Genomic DNA, 19,443 nt, shown 5'->3' with positions numbered 1-19,443 from the left:
GAAAACTTAATCGATTGGTCATATCCAGCTAGCAACCAATCGATTAAGTTTTCAGCTTAAACGGATGTTTGGTTCTCCAGATTTGTGCTCTTGAAAATTTGAGGTTTGGCTTCGATTCATTTTCACCTTAAAATTAGAAATAATTTATTTGGCTCTTTCCATTTTGTATTGAAATAAGAAACAATATCAAATTTTTCCGAATAATAGACTTTCGGCTAAAGCTACATACATATGCGCTACTGGGAACGGGAACTAACGTGGAATAAGCGGTGGTGAAAGAACCGCTTCTTGAGGCTTACTAGTCCGTCATTCGTTTTGGCAGCCATATTGGAATTGCAGCTCACAATTTCAAAGTAATAAAACTAAGTTGTCATAGTTCATATTTATTCGAAAAAGTATCAGTGCAAATCCAACTGATTTTTATTAATTCGAAAGCGTGGAATGGATTATCAACAATCAACAATGTCGTAAACCAATTTCAGTGACGGCCTACTTCGCCTTAATGAATGTTTTCATCAGATCTGCTAAGATTTCTTCGAATTCGAGTTATAGAAGCATAGTAAAAGTTGGTTTCTATGGCTACCTCTCGATGGTCCCTTGAACGGCAGTTGCACTGATTTTGTGTTAAGTACTAGTCGTTATCTCCCTATTTCGATGGTCTCTTCAATATCGAGTTATGGAGGATTGACTAAACAGTCAACTCTCCCTTACTCGATATTGAAGGGACCATCGAGTTAGGGAGGTATCAAGATACAGAACACATATTTTTCGAATTTTTAACATTTCATTATTTTAACAAAATACATTCAAAATAGTAATTTTACCGTGAAAAATAATACAATTTTATCACATTTACCTATGTGACATTTTTCCAATGGTCTGCAAAGAATGAAAATTTTATCACCCATAAATGGGCAGTAAATCTTAATTTAACTACCAATTCAATCATAATATTCAAATTCATGAAATTTATCAACATTTGGAGGATAATTAGAACTTTTAATAAAAATATCGAATTAAAGAGGTAAGCTCACATGGCAAACTGAAACAGAGGTTTCAGAGAGGTATCGACTTACAGAGGTATCAAAGCATGCTAGATTGAAAGAACCGCGCATTCCGTCGAGTAAGGGAAAATATCGAGATACAGAATATCGAGTAAGGGCGAGTCGACTATGTAATACAGTAATGTATGGTGTTGCATACAGTCTTGGTCGATATTGAAGATAACATCGACTCATGGAAATATGCACCAAGAAATGAAACTGAAATACTTTAAAAAACGGTTTGGCTTAGACTGCCGAGAATACGTAAATTCCCCTGCTATTTTTTTTTTCATTTCACAACTTGTTGCGCGATCATATGTTCTGAATAAACAAAGAATGATAAAAACATCAATTGAAACGGACTCCACCACGTGGTCCACGCTTCCCCTACCTCGATGACCTTGAGCAGCACGTGGTCGCTTCCCCTTCCGTTTGTTGTACCACGCGGTATCACCATGGCGATCGTGAGTACCCCCGGATACCGGTCACCAAGGGAAACCTATTTGAACCCCATCAACAAAATCGATAATTTCCTGCAAATCCAAGTGTTTACATCCATTTCGCGCTCTTCCTTTTTTGATTGTTTTTTATGTGAAAACTGCATAGGAAATGTGTTAAAATATGTTTAAGTTCTACATTCTATGTTGTTTATGATGGAACTCAGTCTGTACGGATCGCAGGTATGAAAATTGAGTCATAATTTCGATTTTTAAATGTCTCTTCGAATCCCAGAATCATTCTTCCTTTTTTGGCCTCCGTTTGTTTGTCATCATAGATTAACCTAGCAACGCGCGAAAGAACAACCCCAACCAATAGCTACCAACACTTGGCGGGAATCGGAACGTCACCGGTATCGACGGTCGGTGGTAGACCTGGTTCGGCATTCAACAGTAGTCGTCCCTTTCCGGCGCACATCAGGCGTCCTCTGTCAGCTGATAGCCAGATTCGAAGAAAGTCGTCATTTACAGGCGTTGGTAGCAATAGTTCAACTTCGGGCTATCTATCAAAGCGAAGCACTTCTTCGTCTAGCTTGCTGAAGTCGCTACTGGCGGAACCGATTTCGCGCTACTGGGGCTCGAAGACGTTGACAACGTCCGGGTGCTCCGGAAACGTGGTCGCCACACGGTCGACCAAGCACATGTCTAAGGTGAAGAGCAAGAAGAGAGGTACGGTCGGTAAGAAAAAGATAGTTGATTGTAGTTCTGAAGAAGAGACCAGCATGGACGAGGACACTCAGGAGTCAAACAACGAGGCTGAGTTGGAGAACATCTGGTCCAGGGATGGGATGAAAATTCTTCCTGGGATGGATAAGAAGCCTCCAATACCACGAGGAGTAATGAGAAAGGGACCCGTAATGAAGAAAATTGGGAATGCTCCGTTAAGTCAAACTAGCGAACAGAAGTTGGACAAGAAAGTGGATCTACCGGGCAGAGTGTCGTTCAGTTCAAACGATCCGTACGAGATAGACTACAGTGATTACGAAGATAATGAGTTTACATTGGCAAAGCAGGAAGCATTGAATGGGATGGGACAAAGAAGTTCAGGGTCTATTTATGATGAGCTGATATCTCCGTTACCGTTACCAGAACCACCATCAAAGTCAAAGTTTAATTTGGTGAAGTTTGAAGAAGAGTTGACAAGCTCGGGCTATGATACTAAAGAGGAAAAGTCTGAGAAGCTGGTGAAGTTTGGTTCAACGCCAGAGTCATTATGCGATGAAGATGATTCAAACAAGATCATAGAAGACTATAAGAAAGAGATCGAAGATATCAATAGGCGAAGGGAGATGGAGCTTAAGATGGCGTTAACAGAAAGCTCTAAAGCTTATGATCCTAAACGATACACAACTGTTGAGGTCACTGAAACGTATGTGGAAGAAACGTACAGGATAGCTGCAGCAAGTTGTACAAGCGCTACAGAAGATACCGATACCGAGGTTGAGAAGCTTCATAGTGGTCCTGTAGGCGGTAAGAAGGATGTTATAAACGAGTACTATGAATGCATCAATGAAATCATCAACCAGCAAGGTGAAAAAAAGTCTCAACAAGATACCAAGGAGGATACATTGCGACTTAACTTGAACAACGAATCGAAACCCGTTCCAGTGGATAAAAACTTTCAAGCTATTAAACCTACCCCAAAGCTGGACAAGAACAAACTAGACAGCAGCAATAATCAAATTATCAAGAACTATTTCAAAGTGAAGGAGCAAAACTTCAACGATTTCAAATCGGTAAAATCAAATCAGAAGAATAGTAATTTACTTTCCAAAAAGAACGGAAAAGCACTTGATAAACCCAAATCCGCAGATACTCAGAAATCAATCCTAAGAAACGCTAAAAAGAACAACTCCGTACCGAAATTTTCAGCTCCCCTGTGCCGACAGGAAAGTAACATTTCGGAGTTTCAGATGGAGAAGGTTGTCAGTTGGATGTCATGCAACGAGGACACCTTCCCGAAACCCTACGAAAGCGATCCGGACGCCGGCGGAATGATGTTGGGACCGATCGAAGCCAAAGTACGGTCCACGACTCCGACTGACCTCAACAAGACTGACGATGAGTCCAACTTCCACTACGATCATGGACGCAGAGAAACGGCCGGCAGCGAGCAGACCAATTACGATGACGAGTCTCTGGCCAGTGAGTTACCTAAGCAGAAGTCTGGTAAGTCTAAGATGTATTAGCGTAGCTTAGCGTAGTTCATGAAATAATGTTGGTATTATTAACTAGATTTCCAAGTACTGAAAAACGAGGTGGAATACAGACTGAGTAACATTCTGGATTCGCGAGACACGCCGGACAGCGCTGTCGAGTACCTGCCCGAAGAGCAGGACAGAGATAAAGTGAAGGACCTACTCTCCTATCTCGATCAGGTCGAGATGAAATGCGAGAAGGCCTTCAAGTCGGCCGTCCCGTCGGAATCGGACCGATCGGAGATGGAGTTTGCTGCCGAACCGGATTACATCGAAACCGTTCCAAAGTAAGTGATGATCTAATCAATGTTTCAAACTCACATTATTGCAAATTTCAGAATGAACGATCTACTGGAGATCCCTGTTCATCAACTAGCAAGGCGGGTCATCAAGCTTTCTCTTCGTGCCAACGAGCTAAGCAACGCGATGCAGCTATCGAAGGAACACCTCTCGAATGTACGCACAGATAAGATGAAGGCAGTTCGAGCGGAAAAGGTTGCCTTCCAGAACAAGATGAAAGAACAGAAGAAACACTACGAGGACATCATAGGGCGCCATCAGGAGTTTATCGATCAGCTGATCAAGGACAAGTCTGGCCTGTGCGACAAGGTGACGCAGCTCACCAGAAGAATCGAATCGCAAAACCAAAGCTGGGAGCACAGACTGAAGACTGAGTTGGAGAAAGCGAAAGATACTGCACTGGCGGCGGAGAAAATACGACGAGAGAAGTGGGTGAGGGAGAACACCAAGAAAATCAAAGAACTCACTGTGAAGGGACTTGAGCTGGAAATCAACAAAATGACCGCAACTCATCAGAAGGAAATTGCGGAACTGAAGCGACAGCACAAAGACGAAATGATGTGCGCCGTGTCGGAACTGAAGCTACAGTACGAGCAGAAAGAGGCGGACATCAGGCATAATCTTCAAAAGGAACGAGATGCGTTGATCGAGAAGGAACGACAGGCCTTGCTGGAAAGGTTCGACAAACAAGTCAGCGAAGAGCGCTCCATTTTCGAACAGCAGCGGCATCATTTGCTGAATGAGTTTGAAATCGAGAAAGAACGCAACCTCAAAGAACTGAAAAATCGAAATCAGTATTTTGAGACACAACTGCATGAGTTGAAGAGTGATAATGCTAAGAATTTGGAATTCGCTCGCAAAGAATACGTGCAGATGCTGAAGGATCGTAAGAATAAGCATAAGGTTCGTATGGAAGTTTGCGGAAAGTCGGTTGTAGTGTTAAAACTGATTTAATTTTCTTTTAGGAGGAATTAGCCAAATTACAGAATCAGTTGGAGGCCGATTTTGCCGTTTGGAAAAAGAAGCACGAGGAAACCGCCAAAATGGCAATGGAAGAGCGAGAGAACACTGTTCGGCAGCAGCTACGCGTTGAAAGAGATCAGCAAATCGATCGGATCGTGGCCAAGGTGGACGCCGAAACGCAGAAGTATCAGAAGGACTTCGATGCTAAGATGAAGTACGTGAGCTAAAATTTTAAATTTCTAAGATAATTAAACTTTGAATTTCAGTCGCTTGAAGGAGAAGCATCAGGTGGAGATGCGTGAGCAGGAAGCTGCCGAAGCACTGCTAAAGCAAAAATACCAGGATTCTCGGGCTCAGCTGGCCGAGAGTGAGGCAACTGTGCAAAATATGAAATCTTCGATGAAGCAAGTAGAGTTACAGTTGAGCCACTCGAAGAAGCTGTGCGAGGAGTTGCTGCGCGAGAAGGAGAGCATGAAAAGTGAAGCTCGCAAAGAGGTCCAGAAGGATTTGGCCAACATGCAGAAGGACCGTGAGCGAGAGATCGAGCGGATATATTGCAGGTCGGAAAAAAGTGTTCTTCTTACAGTCGTCGTTTGCACGTATTCAACTGTATTTTTATTTTGTTTTTCAGAGTTCAACAAGCAATAGATAAAAAGGATGCCACCATCGGGAACTTACAAAAGGAAATTTCGTCTCTCAAAGAGAGATGTCTCAAACAAGATGCTATCATTCGACAGCAGCGTATAGATTATTGTATAAAGTAGACCTGGACGGCCATATATAAAAATTGTTTTTCATTCTATATTGTCTGACTAAACGAAAATAATCACACAATTTTATGGTGTTTTTTTTTCATATTCCTACAGATTTTATTGAAATATCACATAGATTATTTGGAACTTTGACAAATTCAATGTGATTTTTCCAGAGTGTTGTAATGTACCTAAGATATGATTAATTTACCATAACGTATAATAATTCTTAAAGCTTCTGGGTTGCGATTTTTTTTATAATCGTCAATAATACACATTACATTGGTTGATGAATTTCCTCGTGAAATATTACAAAAACTTTCCAATTTCCAAACTAGAATTCCTATATGAATTCCGCCAGTAAATAAGATAGAGATTCATGCATGAATTTCATAGGAATTTGTATCCAAGATTCCCTTAGAGATTTCCTATTCTTTCAACCCTCAAATACTGTCAGGAATTTTACACATCCTTATAACTTTTCAACAAAATCGCCAGAAGTTTGTAAAAAAGCGTATTAGCATTTTCCGAAGAAATACCTTTATCTTGACAGCACCTGTGAGATTCTGGTCCGAAAAATTCGTGAAAACGGCGAATAATCCTGAGCTTCTTCCCGAAACTACCCGATTTCTTCCAAATAATTTCAAACTTTCTCAGATTTTTTAAATAGATATTCCCAAATTTTTATTGGAATTACTAGCTTCTATCTGAAATCTAAGGTAAAATCTTCTTCCACCTTAAATCCTTGTTTCTAAATTCGAAAGCTTGGATCTTAGGTAGTCAACTTCCTCGTGTATTAACAAGCTTATCTAGATTGTTACTGAAAACTCAGGTTTATTCCGGCATGCACATTTTCTTTCAAGAATCTTCACCTATACTTATGAAATAATTTAGTAGTTTTTTTTTACCAATATACAGTCGAATTTCGTTCGTTGCACTATCTTTAAGTGGGCTACGTTTTAATTGGGCTCCCGTTAGTTGGGCTATTGACTGTTTAACGATAAACTTGCGACGATCGACGCGCCACCATATTTCATATAACGGAGGAAATTAGAAATAACTTGGAGGTGATGATTTGGAGGTTATTTGGCAATTTGGAGGTTAAAATGCCCTCCAAACACTAGCGATTTTGCGGTGGGATGTTGACGTTTGATGACGAATAGCCCACCTAAAACGAAGGCAAACGTCATTTTCTGACATAAGACGCAATTTATCAATGTTGGTAGCTCTGTTTTTCTTTTGTTCTATGTTCCCGAGCAAAGTTGGGTAACAAAATGATAACAAGTTGTGTTATCCGATAACAAGCATTTGATAACATAGTTTGTTATCATTTTGGTTGAATAAGCAGGCAACATAACAAACGTGATAACAAAAGTTTATACTAAAGATATCATATAAATATCTCATTGTGTTATCATTTGAAACACATTGATAACAAGTTTTGTTATCCAGTCAATTTTCCTCATTGATAACTCATTATGTTATCAATTAGTTATAAAGATCGAATTATGATCACAAACATTTGACGTCATTCACCCGTCGGTGGCATCCTTGATCTGACAGCTCAAAATTTGTTGATTACAAGAGTCTTCGTATTGATAACAAAAAATAACAAAATGAAATCATGCTGTACATCTTGTTATCACTATGTTATGCGGTTGTTATTCGACTTTGCTCGGGTTATTTGACAGCTCGAAACTCAGGCCGATTAGTGAAAGTCTTTCACTAAGTGGGCTACAGGTTTAGTGCAACGAACGAAAGTTGGCTGTACCATGGTTTCCATTAGAATTTCTAACCAACTCCATCTTAAGGCGAAGTAGGCCGTCATTGAAATTTGTTCGCGTCGTTGATGATTTTTGCTAATTCATCCCACGATTTCGAATCAAAGAAAATCAGTTGGTTTTGCACTGACACAGCTGAAAAAGTATAACCATACTTCATGCATGTTAGCGCGTACAGTGATACTTTTTCAAGTCAATATAAACTATCAAGACTGAGTTTTATCACTTTGAAATGCAAGCTGAAAAGTCATCATTGTTGCCAAAACGAATGACGGGCTACTTAGCCTTAATAATTGTGGAGGAACTTTAAGCTGACAAGCAGGTTTGCTCTATAATGGTGCGGTCTTCAGCAAAGTTGTTCAGCAGATCAAGGGCATTCGAAAAGCACATAGTTTGGTTCGCAATTTTTCCGCTAGGTGGCACCTGGGAGGGAGAAACCGATACGAAATTTATGTACGTCAAGGTGAGCCGAGATTCTGCTGTCACGAACTGTCACTGTGAGCCCAGATCTAAAACAATGGACAAACATGATAAAAGCGCGTAATTGATTAAAACATATTTCTGCATTCTAACAAATGTGACAAAAAATCGATTGAAAAGCTATTCATGCTTATTCAAAAGTAATGTCACAATAGCAACCTTTATTATGATTGAATACAAAGTATTTAAAACGCATAATTTTACTTTTTCCAATAAAAACGAAAATGAAATGCATAGAAAACTTTGGCCCTTTTTCCATGTTTGTCCAGAACGATCGAAGGAACACAACAAATGAAAACTAGCGATTTTCATCAAGTCTGCCTTGATTGTCGTTGGCAAGCTGGAGTTTTCTTGCAGTTCCAAATAACTTTCTGCCATATTTCGTGTGTAGTATCGGTGCCTCCCTCCCAGAGTGGCACTATTCAACATGTAAAATTGAGCATTTCAAGCATGTTCTATCTTGTGATCTACATGAGATAGAAAGTTCGAATCTTCGGCAAAGTTATTCAAAACGTTAAGGACATCCGGATACTTTGATTCAAAATTTAGTCATTAGGTAGCACTAGTGTGCAGATAAAAATGAGCATCTATCTCATCATCCAGATAAGATAGAGAGTTCGAGTCTTCGACAAAGTTGATTATAAGTTCAAGCCCAAGGGCATCAAAATTGCAAACAGTTTGGTTCTTTATTTTGCTGCTAGGTGGCGCTAGTGAGCATGTGAAATTGAGCATTCTTAACTAGTTTTATCTTTTGATCCAAATAAGATGGAAAGATCGAGTCTTCGGCAATGTTGTTAAGAAAGTCAAGGACGTTGCCGTTAGGTAGCACTAGTAAGCATATTTAATCAAACAAATTCTATCTTAGGACCATATGAAATTGAAAGCTCGAGTCTTCGGTAAAGTTGTTTAGAAAGTCATGGGTATCCAGAAAACAGATTGATTTTTATATTTTAACCTTCAAACAAGTTTTATCTTATAGTTTTAATAAGGAATAGTGTTCAAGTTTTTGGCAAAGTTGTCAGAAGATCAAGATAATCCGAAAGGCAACCAGTTTAGCTCGTAATTTTGTCACAAGGTGGCGGTAGTGAATATGTTGAATGATGAATTTTAGGCTAATTGTGTATTGATTCACTTCATACTCAAATGAATCAGGATTGATTCACTTCATTTTCAAGCCGTTCAGATATGATTCACTTGATATTCAAGTGATGCAGATCTGGATTGCTTCAAATTCACCTGTTTCAAGTATGAAATATGAAAATTTAGGTCATTTAGTTTTGTTTTACTGCATTTTCCAGTTGATCAGGTATGATTCACGTCACGTTTAAGCAGTTGATGGCTGATTCACTACATTTTCTAGAGATTCAGGACTGATTTACTTCAAATTTAAGGACATTATTACTTATTCACTCCATCTTTGAGGTCTGATTCATTAGTGTCAGTACATAAGATTCATGTCTGATTAACTTTATGTTCAAGTGATTTAATTTATATTTCAGTTATTCCGGTCTGATTTGTTCATACTTAAGGAATTTAGGACTGATTTACTTCATTTTTATGTGATTCAGGTTTGATTTACTTCATTCTCAAGTAATTAAGTAAATCTCTTCATTCTTTAAATTCTTCTTCTTGAAATCTCATCATAATCGAGACTGATTCGCTATAATCAAATGTTTCAGATCTGTACTACTTCATATTTAAGTGATTCAGGACAGATTCACTTAATAATCAAGTGATTCATGTTAGATTCGCTCCACATACAAGTAATAAGAGTCGGATTAATTTCGTATTCAAATTCACTAGCTCTTATGCACTTCATAGGTTCAAATTACTTCATATTAACGTGATTCAGGTCTGAATTACTTCATATTTAAATAATTCAGGTCTGATTCATCGAAAGTTTATGGTATTCATTTTTGTTAAACTGCATTTTCCAGTGATTCATGTAAGATTTACTCCATGTTCAAATAATTTAAGACTGATTCACTTCATTTTTAAGAGATCCTGGATTGGTCTACTTAATTTTTAACAAATCATGTCAGACTCATCGCATACTATCATTTTCTAGTGATTCCGGTTTAAATCATTGGATATTCAAGACTATAAATTTCTATCTTATCTGCATCAGAAGATATAACTCGCATGATATTCTTAATTTAATTTTCTTACTAGTGACACCAACTGGATTCTTTTATCAAATTGTCTGCTTTGCGGATGTCCACGACACTCTGAACTTATCAAACACGTTTTCAATTTTACATGCGCATACATAGCGGTAAACTTGCGAACCAAACTGTCTTTCTTCGGAATGTCCTTGATCCGCTGAACAACTTTGCTGAAGGTCGGTTCTTCGCATATCAAAACGATCTCGAGATGTAGCAATGTAAGTTTACATATTTTGAGGTGATGCTAAACTTTTCGGGAGGTAATTCAATGTTCAACTGGGTGTTGCAATACTTATTTTAGTATGTCCGTATTTATGACGGGTAGTGTATATATATGGTGCACAATGTGATTTATATCCACAATCGGAAATACTTCTACAGTGGTGATCGCAGCAAGCCGTGCGCGCGGGCGGCTGCGTTTCGAATTCTGTGTCACGTTTATCTTGTTCTGTGTTTTTTCTAATTCGGCTGGTGAAAATTAGATTCGGATAGTGCTATGCCACGTGCAAATGTTCTGTGGAAACATGTTTATCAAAGTGATAAAAGTGTGGTGCCTTTGGCAATGGTCAACGTCAAGTTAACATAAGATGTAGCATCCGAAGCATTACAAATGTTTCAGTTAGCTCAGTATTTAATTTTTTTTTAACTATCTTTAAAGAATATCAATTTACGTAGAAGTAATTCTTTGGATTTTGAAGATTAAAGTATTAGATCAGGAGTTTCAATAATTATGAGATTTTGCGGCTGTTGATCCTGAATACAGTATTTAATCAATCAGATTACGAAATCATACAAAAACAAAATTTGATGGTCTTATTGAAAAATTGTTTAATTCGGTTTTGACTTATAGACTCGATTCTCTGGTTTGTCGATTCTTTAACATGAGAAAGTTATGCTCCCACTGGAAGTTGAGTATGGCAATGCTGGTTTGCCTTCGACCGGCTGTAACAATAGTTGCAATAATTTCTATTTCAAAATTTTGCGCTTAAGGATCATTCGCATTGTTGAAAACTTGAAAACATATTTAAAGAACAACATAGATGGACAACTAAACGATATCACGTATTATATTGTAATGTATTGTAATCTTGTTTGATCAATTTTTACTATGCGTGTTGAAATAGTGATGTTTATACTTATATCTTCAAGTCGGTTTTTGCTACTAAAAATACCATATTTATTCAAATTTACAAACCCCCCCCCCCCCCCCCAGAACCAAATCGGAGACAGATCTAGTTAGCCTTGATATGATAATGTACATGAGAGTCAATTTGAATCAGGTGGTTAACACGAACCGGTCAATATACGAGTTGTACTATTCCTAATCGAGCTTAATATATTCTCTTGCTATTTCCGAAAGTGGTTATTGTGTCTTCCGGTACTTCCGAATCACAGATTCTGCAATGGGCAGTGCTAAGTTACGCTATTGTTCATTGTTAGAGGAGCGACGGATTGTAGAGGAGTTTCGAAAAAGGAATTTGGTGTGTTTGTTCTGATCAGCAGCGCATGATCACAATGTGTAAATATTTACCATTTGTTGGCGTCTACTCAACGTATCCTATGGCACTATTCTTTCCAACATTCCTCAACATCCCGTCACACCTATGAGAGGTCGTAGAGTTCTCTGTATCTTTCTTAACTAGGTGTCCCATTGCATGGTCAAATATCGGTAGTGGTTCCTCAGAAATTTAATCGATTTTTTTTTCTGAGGGCGCGCCTTCGCTGAGATGTAGGTCTCTATGAATGGTGACCTTTTCATCACATTCGATTTTCATCAATCTCGGAGGAATCAAGACAAGAACTGTACAGAAATCGATGCTTCATCATGGAAATGAAGTAGCGATATGCACTCTACACTAAGCTTCCGGTAGGAGTTCTGATTGCTGTATCGAACCGGCTGATCTCCGATGTTGCCCCTATAGTAACAGATGACCTGGAACATTTGTGGATCACTTTACAGTGCTCTAATAGGAGATTGTGGATCGGTGTAGCGTACCTTGCTCCGGATATTTCTAGCGATGTTTCAACAATCGACCGTCACTTATCTGCCGTTAATACAGTCACTTCAGCCATGCGGTACGGCGATGTTCATGTACTGTTAGGAGACTACAATCAGCCTCATCTTTGTTGGAAGAAGGCTCCCACTGGCGTTGTTATCTTGGATGCCGAAAAAAGTACTTTCAATACTGCCAGCTCGAAATTCATCGATGGAATGTCCTTCAATAATATGCGACAGTTGAACACTGTTACAAACGTTCGCGATCGTACACTGGATCTATTATTTATTAATGAAGATGCTAGCACACATTGTTCAGTATTTGAAGAACTAGATTCGTATGTATCAGCCGATCTTTACCATCCTGCGCTTGTAGCTGTATTGAAAATTTCGTTGCCGTGTAAGTTTGTGGATGCAGCTGAGGTTAATCGGTACAACTTCAACAAAGCGGATATTGCTTCTCTTAATATCGCTTACGAGAATATCGACTGGACCCACATAGAAAGCATGAACGATATTGACTTGGCTGTTAGCTTCTTAAATCAAACAGTGACCTCTATGTTTGAGCAATACATCCCTGTTGTCAAACCACGTTGCAAACCACCTTGGTCGAATGCCTACTTACGTCGCTTGAAACGTACACGCGCATCTGCTCTGAAAGCATATTCCAGAGAACGCAATGGTTATACGAAGCAATGTTTTGTGTCTGCTAGCAACCGCTATCGCCGCCATAATCGTTTTTTGTACTCCAAGTATGTGGAAAGGAAGCAGTCGGAGCTAAAACAGAATCCTAAATCATTCTGGAAATTTATAAATGAGAAGCGTAGTGAGCATGGTCTGCCAACTAATATGTTTCTTGGAGAAACTACTGTCAACTCAACCGAAGCAAAATGTAACCTCTTCGCCGACCATTTCTCTAGTGTATTCAATCCAGATGCTGCAACGGATCAACAAATTGAAACCGCTTTACGCGACGTTCCTGAACACATTATTTCTTTAAGTGCTGTAGAATTCACCGATAATGATGTCTTCCAAGCTCTTTGCGGAATGAAGTCTTCATCTGTACCTGGTCCAGACGGTATTCCATCGGTAATGTTGAAAAAATGCGCTGGAGCCCTGTGCCAGCCATTGCGTATGATGATAAATCTTTCTTTGCGGAGTGGTAGATTCCCTGAATGCTGGAAACGCTCGTATATGTTCCCAGTTTTTAAAAAGGGTGACAAGAAAGATATCGTCAACTACAGAGGTATAACTTCACTGTGCGCGGGTTCTAAGCTGTTCGAGATTTTGATGGGAGAGGTGTTGTTTCGAAAGATGCAACCGTACATTGCTACAGAGCAGCATGGCTTTTTCCCTGGGCGTTCCACAAGCACGAACTTGCTTGAGTTTACTTCGCTTTGTATGACCGGAATGGACGGAGGGGCGCAAATCGACACAGTGTACACCGACCTTAAAGCAGCGTTTGACAGAATAGATCATCGAATACTTCTAGCAAAACTTGATCGTCTAGGTGTATCATTCGATATTGTTCTTTGGCTTCGATCTTACTTGTGCAACCGTAAGCTGTCTGTAAAAATTGGAGACACAGAATCGTTTATGTTTTGTAATACTTCGGGAGTTCCACAAGGCAGTAATTTAGGACCATTATTATTTGCTATATTTTTCAACGACGTGTGCTGTTTGCTCCCGCAAGGCTGTAAGCTAGTGTACGCTGATGACTTGAAATTGTACTTCCATATTAGTTCTACTGGGGATTGTCTCGAGCTTCAACGATTGATTGACTTGTTTACTGAATGGAGTAATCGAAATCTTCTTATTGTTAGTGTTTCTAAATGTTATGTGATAAGTTTTAGTCGTAAGAAAAATGACATTGAATATCCCTATTGTATTGACAATCAGCAACTGACAAGAGTATCTGAAATTAAGGACTTAGGTGTAATTCTGGATAAAAAGTTAACGTTTCATAGTCATTACCTCCAAACAATTGCTAAGGCCAACAAAAACCTAGGGTTTATAATGCGTGTCGGTTATGAATTCCGAGATCCGTATTGTTTGAGAGCTTTATATTACTCGCTTGTCCGCTCTGTGTTGGACAGCAATTCAATAGTATGGAGCCCGCATAGCAATAATTGGATAACCCGAATTGAATCCATACAGTCGAAATTTGTGAGGTTTGCTTTAAGATTTCTTCCTTGGGCCAATAGATATGAGCTGCCTCCATACGAAGATCGTTGTCAACTTTTGAGAATGGAACCATTGTATATAAGACGAAACAATCAAAAAGCATTATTTGTAGCTAAATTATTAACTAGTAAGATAGATTCACCTAAGATTTTAGGAACAATTGGAATTTATGCCATCGAAAGACCGTTAAGAACTAGAGGATTTTTGTACCTTCCTTCTCGTCGTACACTTTACGGGCTTAATGAGCCTATACGATCCATGTGCAATGTGTTTAATTCAGTGTATTATTTGTTTGATTTTGACTCGTCTATAGAAATTTTTAAAAATCGACTCCGTAATGCTCGTTAATATTAGCTGTGTTAGAATAATTTTAGATTAAGTAGATCATGTAGACCATGTTGTTCGATGATTATTTCACATTAAATAAATAAATAAATAAATAAATAATGCCTCAATAGATCTAAATATTGTCTCTTTCATGGCCAACAAAACGCACCGCCAACTTTTCAACAGACCGACAAAATCGTCGCCAGCAATCGAATCAAAGGAGGTAATTTTTCGTTATGTTGGTAAGACTGGTGAAACGTCAAATTCGCAGAGGCTGGTTGGCTGGCGACGATTTTGAGGACTGTTTCACGGGCGACGATGACAAATCGATAAGGTGCAATATTTACAATAACGATTGCAGTAGCGCATCCGAACAGAAGGCAAAAAAAATGGATCCAGTACTTGATTTTGGATAATTTCTGTACTCTGCTCTCTTAGATGTCCAATTCGACTCTCCTAAGCGTGCCTACGAGCAACAGTGAGTTTATTTATTAAGAGAGCCAAAAGAGATGCAGAGTTGTGAAGGGGAATGTGGGATCGTGACGGACTTTGGTTTCAGGATGGCGAAAGGCGGTGCAGAATCGTTAGAACCCGTTCTGTGACGTAGTTGGTTAACGAGCCCAGTCTAGCTTATTGGGAGTCGTAGGATCGAAGCCCACCAGAACGATTCCCTTTTTTTCACAATTTTTGCATCTCAATTTGTTCGAATTGGCTCTTGTGTCCACGAACTTCAGGTTTTTTCAAGTAAGATTGAGTTAAAAGTACCGTAAAACGGGGTAACTTTGATAGTTTTTTCGAAGAAAACTTGAATATTTTTGCATGCTGTTTCAAAGATTTACAATTTATATTTTTAAAACAAGTACTGGCATCCTAGCTATCGATTACAGTCGATAAATTGGCAAAAGATTTATTTTGAATGGATATCTAATTTTTCATATAACCGAAAGTCGGTTTTCTGTTTTGGGGTAACTTTGATAATGGAGTATGATTCAAACAAAATTGAATGAATAACGAACATTTGTAGGGCATTGCATACCTCTAGGCGTTTAACGTTATATGGAAATTTTTGACTTAGATTACAAAAATGATCCCAGTTTGTGAAAATGCTTTAAGCTAAGAGATTTGAGACCGTATTCAAGTTCTATGATAGCTAGGCTGTCAAAGATAAGTGGCCAACTATTCAAAACTACATCAAATAGTGAACGTAGAACAGTTCGTTTGTAAGCGTTTCGAAAATGCTAAAATTGTGTGAATTTTTTAAATTCGTATTGAAAGCCTAAAATGTTCTTGATTCAAAAGAAAACCGCTCTTACATGAAGTTTCATACTAAAACTCTTTAGTTTTGCATTCGCTTTGCTTAACTGATTAACAGAAATTATGATATTTCGTTTAGTATGTGGTAGGTTACGCACTATCAAAGTTACCCGCATTATCAAAGTTACCCCGTTTTACGGTATTTAGAACTGATGTCACAGCGTGGCTCGTTCGGAATCGACCGACAGCTTGCTCACCTGTAGACGGACACGAAATCAGGATAACTGCTTATTGGGGGAGAGGAACACCAGTTCTGGCTCCAATCAGGTTCCACGATATACAGCACTTCAACATGAGTAGATTCAAGTGAAACACTTTTCACGAAACGAACCACGCATTCGAAACGAACAACTAAACCACTATTATTTGAAATGTTGGCGGATTCGCATTCATATTAACTATTAACTAATTTTATTAACTACTTTACAAAGCAAAAATGCTTCCTTCTTCTCGTACAATTTTTTCACTTCTGATTCTTAATTTGAATTTTCCCGCCTGCTACGATTGCGGGTGTGCTCACGTGGCTGCGACGACGAGTTCGGCCTCAGGTGCCTGCGGTACCCGAGTAAAAATATTTGCGTTGCTTATAATGTTCGCAACAACTGAGAACAAAATTGTACCCAAACCTGGAGTGATAGAACTTGATTTTAATCTTCATTTTGAGTTGTCACGTCTCTCCGTGTAGCAAATCTCATACAAACTTTGAACGGCTAGCGCGTAATTTTACCAATCGAGGACCCAAATAGAAGCCAAAAGGTGAACTGGAGCAAGAGTCTGAATTTTGACCCACATTAATGTACTATTTATTGACATAAACTCAAAATTGGAAGGTTTTAAAATGTTAACTGATATGAATTCAAATTTAGTTTACGAAACTATGAAAGAAGACATAAATTGAAAAAAGTAAGAATATTTTTCAAACCGGGTAACAGGAATTTCTCAACTAGTTTCATAAACAGTAAATCATTGTCGCCACAGTTTCATTAAACTCATAAACTGACTAGCACTTTGCTTTATTTATTTGAAGTTTTGTTAAAAGTATCCACTTTTACCTATTTCTACTGTAACATTTTTATCGCTTTTCCGCCTTTTTTTATTTTCTTGTCTGATACTGACAGATTTTTACTATCTGTTTTTCACTGCTACGGAAGAATGTGCCTAACCAAACCAGCTCTTTAATATCTGCTCTGGTTGCAGCTTCTCGTACCGTATTCGATCTCCAATTTATTTATTTATTTTTTCTTTTCCTATAAATATAAATACTTGTTCTTGTTAATTTCTGCTTTCACTCTACCAACTGGCACTAGCACAGGTGTTTGTTAATTAGTTTTTATATAATTATTAGTTTTTTTCAATCAGATCAAAAAGAACTAACGCGTGAGTGATAAGATAAAATTTACCGTAATTCGGAGTTTGGTTTGCGTGTAAATGTTTGAACGGTTTGGTTTTCAACGTTTTTGTTATAGTAATTATTTATCATCGTGTTTTAGTCGTTCATTGCTCAGTTGGAGAATTGAGTTATAAGGAGTGTAGAATAGGAACGTTGGGTCCGGAGGAAGCAAATACAGCTAGGAAACCGAAACAACAAGGGAATCTATATTGGCAAGAGGTAGTAGCAGATCGCGATAATCAAACTTATCAAACTTGATCGTATAATCCTATAAAGTTGCGTATCGGGTGTATGTCGATGTATTATATACCTGACATCAGTATAAATTATATAAATCAATCTTTAGTGCAGTCGATGTTTTCATTTCAAATAATTCAAAAAACTAAGATATTTTCTCACATTAAGGTGATTCTACGAAATGAAAACCTTTTGTAGGCTGGTGGATGGATTCAAATGTCTTTCTTGAATCTGTTACTTCGTATCTGAAAGAATCATTTGCCTTTTGGTTAAAGCTTTGCAAACAATTTGAAAATTGACGAATTCGAGCGGTAGCTGGCAGGAGTTTACTGAGCCTTCTTTGCGTCATTTGCGGGTGTTGGATTCGCGGGCAAAACTGCCTTCAGTATCGGCTTGAACGCGAAGTTGCCCAGCAAGAAAAGAATCAATCCACTGAACCGAACCACAGTGTAGATGTGCCACCACTTGGAGAAGTTGAGGAATACGAACGGAATCAAACACCAACCGGCAAAGGCAATCGTGTAGAACTTGAGCACAACGAAGACGGCCAACTTGACCAGGGGTTGCTGTAGCAGCACTTGAACGCGTTCATTCTTCTGTAGAATGGGTTCGATCTGAAAAAATTAAAAAACACGTTAGAGATTTGGAAAATTGATACAAGTTCACAAAACTATCGTACCTCCTTCTCCATCCGGATCACCATGAACTCCATGAAGAAGGTCATGTAATAACCGCTGTGGAATCCATGCCAGATAGCCAGGAACAGCAGAGCACCCAGATGGCTCAGGACACGGTTGTTCAGGAATTTCAGCCGCTTGTAGACGTAAACCGCGACCCAGTGGTTGGTCTGCACGTTGAACGACTCGACGTAGTGTCCGAATTTGCTCGTGTTCTCAAAGACGCCCACCTTGATGTTGGTACATCCGGAGAGCTCATCCGGGTCGTACTCCCGCTCGCCCGGCTTGGCATCGATGTAGGTGAGACCTGTTGGATAAGGTTGAGTATTAGGGTTTGGGGTAAGTATGAGTTGCAAAATAACCTTTGCAGAATGCTTCCAGAATCTTCCAAAATACTTCCAGAAACATTCCTGAATGCTTCCGGACTCGTTTCAGAATGTTTCCGTAACCAATAATAAGTTTTTGGAATTCTTTCAGGATGCTTTCATCAACCTTGTAGGATGTATACAAAATTGTTTCAATGCATTCAGAATCCTGACAAGATGCTTGCCGAATCCTGACAGAATGCTTTCAGAATCCTGATAGGATGCTTCAGAATACTGTCAGGATGCTTTCAGAATCCTGTCAGGATGCTTTAAGAATCCTGATTGGATGCTTCAGAATCCTGTCAGGATGCTTTCAGAATCCTGTCAGGATGCTTTCAGAATCCTGTCAGGATGCTTTCAGAATCCTGTCACGATGCCTTCAGAATCCTGTCAGGATGCTTTCAGAATCCTGTCACGATGCCTTCAGAATCCTGTCAGGATGCTTTCAGAATCCTGTCAGGATGCTTTCAGAATCCTGTCAGGATGCTTTCAGAATCCTGTCAGGATGCTTTCAGAATCCTGTCAGGATGCTTTCAGAATCCTGTCAGGATGCTTTCAGAATCCTGTCAGGATGCTTTCAGAATCCTGTCAGGATGCTTTCAGAATCCTGTCAGGATGCTTTCAGAATCCTGTCAGGATGCTTTCAGAATCCTGTCAGGATGCTTTCAGAATCCTGTCAGGATGCTTTCAGAATCCTGTCAGGATGCTTTCAGAATCCTGTCAGGATGCTTTCAGAATCCTGTCAGGTTGCTTTCAGAATCCTGTCAGGATGCT

General features: G+C 39.0%; 2 protein-coding genes across 4 annotated transcripts in view; one reads left to right on the top strand and one right to left on the bottom strand.

Moving 5' to 3' along the window:
• The first annotated feature begins 1,321 nt into the window (after positions 1-1,321).
• Positions 1,322-5,823, top strand: LOC5566702 (centrosomal protein of 131 kDa). Its single transcript, XM_021855668.1, has 7 exons — positions 1,322-1,723; positions 1,819-3,709; positions 3,776-4,025; positions 4,077-4,941; positions 5,004-5,215; positions 5,268-5,561; positions 5,633-5,823. The coding sequence occupies exons 1-7, from the start codon at positions 1,685-1,687 to the stop codon at positions 5,763-5,765; spliced, it is 3,684 nt and encodes a 1,227-aa protein (XP_021711360.1). The 5' UTR covers positions 1,322-1,684; the 3' UTR covers positions 5,766-5,823.
• Positions 5,824-16,978: 11,155 nt separating this feature from the next.
• Positions 16,979-19,443, bottom strand: part of LOC5566703 (lysophospholipid acyltransferase 5) — a 29,920-nt gene continuing 27,455 nt past the window's right edge. For all 3 annotated transcript variants that reach the window (XM_001651061.2, XM_021855664.1, XM_021855665.1), the window contains 2 exons: positions 18,307-18,611; positions 16,979-18,241 (listed from right to left, as the gene is read on the bottom strand). In XM_001651061.2, the coding sequence (XP_001651111.1) occupies positions 17,954-18,241; positions 18,307-18,611 (593 nt within the window). In that variant the 3' untranslated portion in view covers positions 16,979-17,953. The remainder of the gene's footprint in view (positions 18,242-18,306; positions 18,612-19,443) is intronic.

The sequence above is a fragment of the Aedes aegypti genome, chromosome 3 (genome assembly GCF_002204515.2).
Source record: "Aedes aegypti strain LVP_AGWG chromosome 3, AaegL5.0 Primary Assembly, whole genome shotgun sequence".
Taxonomy (NCBI): domain Eukaryota; kingdom Metazoa; phylum Arthropoda; class Insecta; order Diptera; family Culicidae; genus Aedes; species Aedes aegypti.
Note: the sequence above shows the minus strand (reverse complement) of the source record. Positions and strands in the feature narration are given on the sequence as shown.

Excerpts from the sequence above, each read along its gene's own strand:
- LOC5566702 (XM_021855668.1), top strand. The coding sequence starts at position 1,685 with ATGTTGTTTATGATGGAACTCAGTCTGTACGGATCGCAG. Across the intron at positions 1,724-1,818 it reads TCAGTCTGTACGGATCGCAG|ATTAACCTAGCAACGCGCGA; the intron begins GTATGAAAATTG and ends TTGTCATCATAG. Across the intron at positions 5,216-5,267 it reads GACTTCGATGCTAAGATGAA|TCGCTTGAAGGAGAAGCATC; the intron begins GTACGTGAGCTA and ends TTTGAATTTCAG.